Genomic DNA, 8,788 nt, shown 5'->3' with positions numbered 1-8,788 from the left:
ATTATCATCATCATCTTCTTCTTTTTCTTTTTAGTTAAATATTACACAATTAATTTAACAATTTACTTAGTTGTAAATGACACAGTTAAAATTTTTAATGTCAAAATTAAAAAATTTTATGTCACAGTTAAAAAATTACAGAGTTATTTTTCTGATAAATTTTACACAATTCAAAACTCTCGTTCCTCCTTTATCATCATCATCTTATTTCACATTCTCACAATTCTTATTTCACCCTCTTAATAAGAACTTGTATCACGAATTCAGGGTTAAAAAAATTTCTGTGTCAAAATTAAAAAACTTTTTGTATCACAGTTAAAACATGTCGATGCTATTTATGTTGAATTCTACATAATTCAAAACTTCTTATCCTCCTATTCTTCTTCATTTTAATACTTTTAATACCACACAATCAATTTAGTGATAAATAACACATAAATTTTTTATAAATGATATAAAAAAATGTTAAAGAATCAAAAGTCCAAAACCTTAATTTACTCTACCAATAAAATACATTTAAATATATTTTAGAATAAAAAAAATACGTTAATTTGTTGGAAATGACACAGAAATGGCTAAACCTCGCTCTTATATATGAATTCAATACCATCCAATTAGTTTGGTGATCAGAAAAGTACATCATTTAGTTAAAAATGACACAGTTAATAAATTTCTATATTACGATTAAAAAATTTCAGTGTCAAAATTAAGAAATTTATTTCTATGTCACGGTTAAAAAATTTTAATGCTATTTTTCTAATAAATTATGCACAATTCAAAACTCTCTTTCATCATCATTGTCTTCTTTTTTTCTTCTTTTTCCTTTTTTGGTTTTACATTCTCATAATTATTATTTCATCCTCTCATCCTCTTAACAAGAATTCATGTCATGGTTAAGAAATTTTGGTGTCAAAATTGAGAAACTTCTATGTCACCATTAAAAATTTTCGGTGTTATTTTCTGATAAGTTCTGCATAACTCAAAATTCATCATCATCTTCTTCTTCTTCTTCTTCTTCTTCTTCTTCTTCTTCATCTTTTCCTTCTTGTTTTATCTTCTCATAAATTTTATTGTTTTACCCTCTTAATAAGAATAAAAAAAAGAAAAAAATACATAATGCTACAAAACCACTAAAAAGATGAGGAGGAAAAGAAAAAAAATTCAGCAATAGCAGCAGCAACAAAAAAACGTGCAGAAAACACGCAAAGAAGAAAATGAGGCATTCATATTAAAGAATGTGGGATATGCGTTAGTGGAGAGTTGGAGCATGTCTAATACACTCTCACTAATAAAATTGATTTTTGTTGGTTTTGGGTCAATTTAGTTGGACATTATTGTCAAAAAAAACTTGGATGTATAGAGAAATTGAAAGTATAATTAGACTTTGTTAGATAAAACTTTTCGAAAAGGTGGTTGTGCTTTTCAAAAGCACAAGCACATCGTTTTACGTTTGGTAAATAAAAAGTGGAAAAGTATATGGAACCAAGAGGTTACCAGTCAAAAACTAAACAAAACCTTATTAATTTATATTAATAATTAATTTTAAATTTTTTAAATTCAAAATGAAAAAATTTAAAATTGATTAAGTAAACCTAATTGAAACCTATAAAAACCTTCCTCTTCTCTCTCATATTAACCTATCCACCTCCAACAATCACACACACAAACCTCTTTCTCTCACTGTCAGGCCCTCTCTGCCTCCCCACCGCGATCCACTCCTCTTCTATCACCGACATCTGGCTCGTCGAATTCACCACCGTCAATAAGAACCGCTTCCTCTTCATGAACCAGATGTGTTATCAGAGCCGTATTGATGTTGTTGTGGTGACTGCACAGTAAAAAATAGTAGCTGAGAAATGTGAGAGATTTGTGTGGTGTTGGTGTTACTTTGATGAATAACAGAATAAGAAGAGAATAAAGAAGGGTGCGATAGGCAAGAATGAATCGAATGGGTTGGGTCTTGTTTGGGGCGGTGAGACGAAGAGAGGGTTCGGGTTCGAGGTCGGTGAGGTCAAGCTGTGGCCTGTGGGAGCAGAATGCGTTGGGGGTACTCTAGGCGGCTCTATGTTCCACTAAACTCCCTATGCCTATATCTTTTTTATTTTTTAAATTTTTTTGGTTAAAAATTGGATACGCTAAGCTAATCATTCCAATTTCATATGAAATCATCACGATGTTGCTCTTTGCATTTTGGAATATTAGGTGTCGTTTTGATGATTAAAGAGACTGCAAACTAAACAATTACAGAAATATAAAAAAATATTTATTTAATATGAAAAAAATATCCTAATACTTAACAAAAGAAATATCCAGTTATATTTTAGTAAAAATAATTAAATATCTATAAAATTTTAAAAAATATGAAATTCTTAAAGAAATAGAGACATTCACATTTGTAATACAAAAAAAAATTGAAAAATATATAAAAGAACATCCATTTAGTATGAAAAAGAAACATTCTGATACTTAGCAGAAGAAACATTCATATATATTAACTCGTAGAGATTTTGGATTCACCCAGAGGTATTTGGCTGGTTTTTGGCTAATACCCTTTTGGTTCCCTAGCATTGTTGATAAAAAAATTCATGTGCTTATTATACTTGCATCTTTTAAATGTTAGTGGTACTTTTGAAAATACCTAAGGAAAGCTTTTTAAAGTTATTGGCTTGTGCTTATCAAAATTAAAATGTCTAATACAACCTCATACATTAATATCTATTATAGTATTATTAAATTTTAAAAATTATTTTGCCAAACGCATTTGTTGTTATTTGTCTTTATTAAACACTACAAGAAAATGGATTTTGCGTCGGATGTTAGCGGCGGGCTTATCAGCGAATTTACTGGTGAATTTACCAGCAGATTTGGCAATAAATTCGTTGGATATACAAATTACCGTCGGATTCAATTTTTTGACGATAAATTCGCTAGTAATAATTAGAAGTAAAAAAAAAAAGAAAAACTACTGCGATCATTACCATCGGATTTAAGGGCAAAAAAATCCGACAGTAACATAATTAAACAAAACGCGTCATTTTGGTCGCAGACTGTGCGTTACTGGCAAATTTTTTCCACGGTAAATCCGCCGATAAAATTGACCATAAATTCAAATTTGGGTACCTTTTCCTTTCATTTTTCCAACATCATCAACCTCACTTCTCTCACCTTTCTCTTTCTCTCTCACTGTCAGCCCCCCAATCATCACCATTCGCTACCGTTTCGTCGGTCACCGCCACCCCACTCACTCTCATAGTTGGTCGTTGTCCCCGCAATAGCGTTAGCACCTCCACCTCTTGCTCCACACTTGTTCATCATCGTCGCGGCCTCCGTCCACAGCTTCATCATCACCACCTCGTCATTTCTTCCTTCTTTTTATTTTGTTTTGAATTTCCTTTAACATTTGGGGGTTTAGGATTTGTTCCATTATTTGAAATTTTTTTAAAATTGTTAATCTTTCGAGTTTGTATGTCTATTTGTTCAATTGTTTGTGCAATTATGCTGAATTTTTTGTTTGAGATTTAGGGTTTGTTTATTTTTTGTTTAATTGTTAGATATACATATACATATATATACTATTGCTACTTGCCTCCTTTACTTAATGAATTGAATTGGATGAGGATACATTTGTTATTTTTTTTTTGTTCTGATTGATCTATTTTATGTCGTGTTTAAATCTCTTATTATTTGAGTATTCTTAGAGTATTTAATAGGATGATGATACATTTGTTATTGTTTGTTGGGTGATCGAGACTTTTTAGCGCTTTAGATCTTTCCTTGTTTTTTTAGCATGATTGATCGAGTTCAAATATCTTTTTGATTGTTTAATACGGTTCAAATTTTCATACATACATGTTATTGCTGTAATTATTCTTGTTAAAGCCTCTTCTTTGTTATCGATTCCATTAGATATACTGTAAGCTTTTCTAGATTTATGTAACAAGCATGTATGTTATATAAATATCCGCTTTTATTATTTCTTCAAATCTCTAATCCATCGTAGTTTTATGTCTGATTATGAATTTAAAAATTTTAATTTCAATTTCAGTCTTCATCTTATGTCTTTATATTTATATAATTGATTATTTGAATGTTGGACATCCTAATATTGAAGAGAAGCAATATGATAACATGTCTAAAAGTGTATGTTGCTCATAATTTTATCATTCTCGTTTTGATATTGTCTCTAAAAAATATTTTAAATCTGTGACCCATCATCGTCTCCATATAGTCTATGTACAATGAATTTAAGATTGGGAGACATCGTGCTGTAGTTTCAATCTCATATGGATTCCATGTTTTTGTCTTAAGCTTATAAAGTGTATACAATTTACAAATATAGCAGTAATAAACTGTGTTATAAATTAGTATTAGAAGTTGTTTAGTTTTAATATCATAAATAGTTTGGTATGATTAATTTTTTATGTAATATAATACATTAAAAGTTTATATTTACCACTAAATCTGTCGGTAATTAGCGACATAATAAAAAATTCATTGATAAATAATTATCGACAAAATTTATACTGTCGGATTTATTTTACCACTAAATTCGACGATAAACAGATTTTCAGTAAAATTTTTTAGTAAATTCGTTGATAAATCTGATGGTATCAAACGACTTTTTTATAATAAAAAATCATTTTTAATTTAATTTATCAAATACAGATACTACCATTTTTTAAAAATTAACTTTTAAAAATTTATTTTTATAAACTACTTTTAGAAAATAAAAATTTTATCAAACTAAACCTTAATACTTCTCAATATATTGTATCATAGCTTTGGCCTTTATACAATCCCTTATTATTATAGCAGGCACTGACTTGTAAAAAATTGGAAGCTTAATATAAAACGTTAAGAAAAAGGTATCATGAATTAAGATGGTACGAAAGTAAAGAAAGCTGAACGCTGATGTTTTAATAAAACAGATAGCAGGAAATTAAACTAGGAACTATCACTAAAATATACATAGAACAGTAAAGCCCACTAGGTATATAGCTAGGCAACCATTATTTATGTTTTTTTGGGAGAATTATACATAATAAATTGCATTGCAAATTTGCAATGCAAGATTGTACATCATATATATGATCTAGCCAACATGCATGCAAGTTTTAATTAATTTACTGGGATTAAACTGGTAAAACAAGATTATTACTCTTATATTCCAAACTACAAAGTGGCATATATGGTGATGATGCTCTTATCAAATTGTCAGGTCCTATCCAACAATTTGTCCTTGTAGCCCTGTATGCAAAAATATTCAAGTAACTGCTTACTTGCAATAACCCTTCCAACTAAGATAATTTGGTGCAATACTCTTTCTAAAAGATTTAACACAAATTAAAGTAATTGAAAATGACTGTAAAAATATTGGCTGCATCATGTACACTTAAACTCAATCTTTTCATATTTAGAGAAAATGACAACTTTTCTATGCTAAAAACTGAAATAATTAATTTCTCCTCGAAAAATTATCCTTCAAAACAATCATCTTGGTTCTGGTTGGTCTAGCTAATATTCAAAGTCATCCTAATATGACATTGGCCTTTATTTACTATTTTTGCATAAATAACCTGAGATCCATAACTTGTTCACAACAGTATAATTCTAAAGGATTAATATATACACGCCTTTAAATTAAACAACACAAAACACTTAAAGAAAGAGCTATTAATGCATAAAAATCTGATATATATCAGCAAGAATAGATTGTAATTCAATAGACAGATTTAGGTGACCAAGAAAAACTTGGGCCAAAAGTATTTGTGTATTTGAATATTTGAGGTGAGTTAGATTTTATGATTATATTGGAATTAAACTATTGTTAAAGACAATCATTCACGTGCTTTATCTTATTAACTTAAAATATTTTTTATTAAGTAACTTCATGATATGAAAATCCTAAGATTTTATTTCTTTAGCATTATAGATGAAGTTTGCTCGTCTCAATTCACTATACCTAAAATTCATAATAACATGTGATAGGGCTTGTTTGGTGGGATTCTAAAAAAAATATTTTTTTGAGTTATTTTGTTGGTTTAATTATTTAATTTTATTAAATTTTTAATTAAATATTTATTTTTTTTTTTAATCAAGTCCATACACTATTTTTAATTTGTAATTATAACTCTTTCTTAGTGTAAAAAGTGTTAAAATTAATTGAATATTTATCTACAAATTAAAGGTACCATTAAGAACCTAACTAAATGTTTAATTACATATATTTTGAGAAAAATATTTTATGAATTTTAATATTTCTGACATAAAAATAATCTAATTACAATAAGAATCCATTAAAAAAAACGTATAGAAACTTAATTAAAAATTTGGTAAAATTATAAGGATTAATAGAGTAATTAAACTTTTTTCTAAAAGATCTTTTAAAAAAATAAAAATAATTTTATGTAAAAAGATCTTTTTATCTATCAACTATATTTGGATGCAATAATATAAAAATATTTTTTATTTATTTATTATGTAAAAAATATTTTTTTTTTAAATTTTAAAAAATATAAATAGTAACTTCTCAATTTTTTATTTTTTAAATATTTTTATTTTTACTACTAAAAATTTATCAAATATATTAAAAAATAAAAAAAAATTATTGAAAAAATATTTTTCTACGAACTTAATCGCATCCAAATAAGTACACAGGTTTCTTTCATTTTTAAAAACTTGTATTGTTATGATAGAAGGAAATACTTTCTTACACATTATTAACTCAATATAATAAAAAAAAAATTTTGAGATATATAGAATAGAAGTTGGGAGAGGAGTAGATATAGAGACTTGAAGAAGTGAAGGTCTCACTTTCTCAAAAGCTTTAACCTACTATATTAATTAGCTAGGTAGATTTAGTATTTAAAAAGCTCATGTATGATATCAAGTTTAAGTGTAAATATATATTTTGTTTTTCTGAAAAACAGAATGTTAAATCGATTTAAGAAGAGAAAACTTTCAATACTAAAATAAATCATTTAGATCAGAGTTCATTAATCATGATATCATATATAGTTCTTAAAATTTTATATTAATTAAAATGTGATTTTATTTTATCTTTCTAAACATTATGTGATACAAGAAAATGTGGATAAAGGTATATAATAATGAGTTTATTACACTATAATTCTTTGTCTTTGACATCATGTGCATTTCAATACTTCAATTTTAAAAGATCAGAAAACAATGAACATTTTAATTAAAATAAGTACATTTTTCATTGAACATTATTAAATGTGTTAATTTAAAAAAAAGATTAAAATTGTTAAACAAAAAAGTAATTTTTTATACAAAGCACAAAAAATTATGATACCAACGGAATTATTATTTTAAAAGTTCAAAAAATTTTCTTAGTATGTAATAGTCATCTTAACAAACCAAAATTCATACATGTCCATAAGTTAGATAAATTGAAGAAGTGGCCCTCATCATCTTCTCTATTAGGCTACCTCAGTATAAAAACACTATGATTGAAAAGGTCACAAGACAAATTAAAAGGGCATGCCAAAGACCATTTGTCTCAAAAAAAAGAAAAAAGAAAAAAAAGACACAATTTTTAGCATCCAACAATATAATGGCAACAAAATTCAAAAATATATATTAAAAATAACTGATTTAATAACTTTTTTTTTTGTTTGGACTTATGATAAGGCAGCAATTAAGAAGAGGCATTGATAAAAGATAAAAGAGTAATTTACCATGGAAGATGGTATTGAGAAGATTCAAGAAGTGAAATCCTTGAAAGGTAGTTTTGCAATAGTAGGAGCGGTGGCCTTAAGGCGAAGTTGGTGGTGCTGCTTTTTCTTCTTCTTCTTGTTGTAAGGGATCCCTCTGGCCTTGGATTGGCAGTCCTTGACCTCACGCAGGTAGAGGCGGATGGCTCCGCCTCCGAAGGGGTTAGTGTCAGGGGATCCGCCGTGCTCCTCGTAGGCAGCGCGGAGGCGTCCGATGAGGGCGTCGAGGCTGCCCCAAGCCTGGCGGAGGGGGCAGGCGCAAGGAGCGGGAGGAGAGGGGTGGCCGAAGAAGATGCAAGCGTGTAGGTGAACTTTGGTTTTGCCGAACTGGTCGAGGTAGCGGAGGAAGTCGAGAACGTGGTTGTAGTTGCAGTGGGAGAGTGAGACAGGAGGTGACTGGTTCTTCAGGTATTGGCCGAACGTGTTCCAGTCTCGCCGCTTCTGAGACTCGTAGCGGCTCAGCGGCTGCGGCTGGGGCTGTTCAGTGGAGGACATGGCTACTGTATGTATGTAGTGGTTATTAGAAATTACAAATGTGCAGTGTTTCGTAGAACACATCATGGATATAACTTCCCCTCTCTTCTGACAACACATCGCATGGGTCCCTTCTTTCATTGCTCCCTTTCTTCTCTTCTAAATTCTAATTACTAATTATCATCACTCTATAAGGCTCTTAATTACATTTTCATCCATTTAAACACATATGTTTATGCCATTATCTTTTACGAAGAATGGTAGAGATTAGTAAATTTTGTGATTTGTAACTATTAATTAGTTATTATTAATATTTTTAGTAGTATAAAATTATGTAAAATTATTTTTTTTATTAATTAATGGATCCCGTTAGTGAAATAATGGACTATTTGTACAATGTGTATAATGGGTTATTGAATCTCTCGAATTTAGAGCTCTAATACCATATCATGATATCTCTAATGATTATGTGTATAATGGGTTATTGAATCTCTCGAATTTAGAGCTCTAATACCATATCATGAAAAAATAACACTAATGATTATATCTCTAATACTTCATGAATCTCTATTATACAC

General features: G+C 28.9%; 1 protein-coding gene across 1 annotated transcript; it reads right to left on the bottom strand.

Moving 5' to 3' along the window:
* Positions 1–4,971: 4,971 nt before the first annotated feature.
* Positions 4,972–8,387, bottom strand: LOC112792710 (protein LIGHT-DEPENDENT SHORT HYPOCOTYLS 10). Its single transcript, XM_025836049.3, has 2 exons — positions 7,701–8,387; positions 4,972–5,247 (listed from the first exon to the last, which is right to left on the bottom strand). Exon 1 carries the CDS (start codon positions 8,349–8,351, stop codon positions 7,725–7,727), a length of 627 nt encoding a protein of 208 aa, XP_025691834.1. The 5' UTR covers positions 8,352–8,387; the 3' UTR covers positions 4,972–5,247; positions 7,701–7,724.
* Positions 8,388–8,788: the final 401 nt, after the last annotated feature.

The sequence above is a fragment of the Arachis hypogaea genome, chromosome 13 (genome assembly GCF_003086295.3).
Source record: "Arachis hypogaea cultivar Tifrunner chromosome 13, arahy.Tifrunner.gnm2.J5K5, whole genome shotgun sequence".
In the NCBI taxonomy this organism is placed as follows: domain Eukaryota; kingdom Viridiplantae; phylum Streptophyta; class Magnoliopsida; order Fabales; family Fabaceae; genus Arachis; species Arachis hypogaea.
The sequence above is the reverse complement of the archived record's forward strand: the minus strand, read 5'-3'. Positions and strand labels throughout refer to the sequence as shown.

What these genes read in the sequence shown, in the direction of transcription:
- LOC112792710 (XM_025836049.3), bottom strand. Translation starts at nt 8,351, where the DNA reads ATGAAAGAAGGGACCCATGCGATGTGTTGTCAGAAGAGAGGGGAAGTT.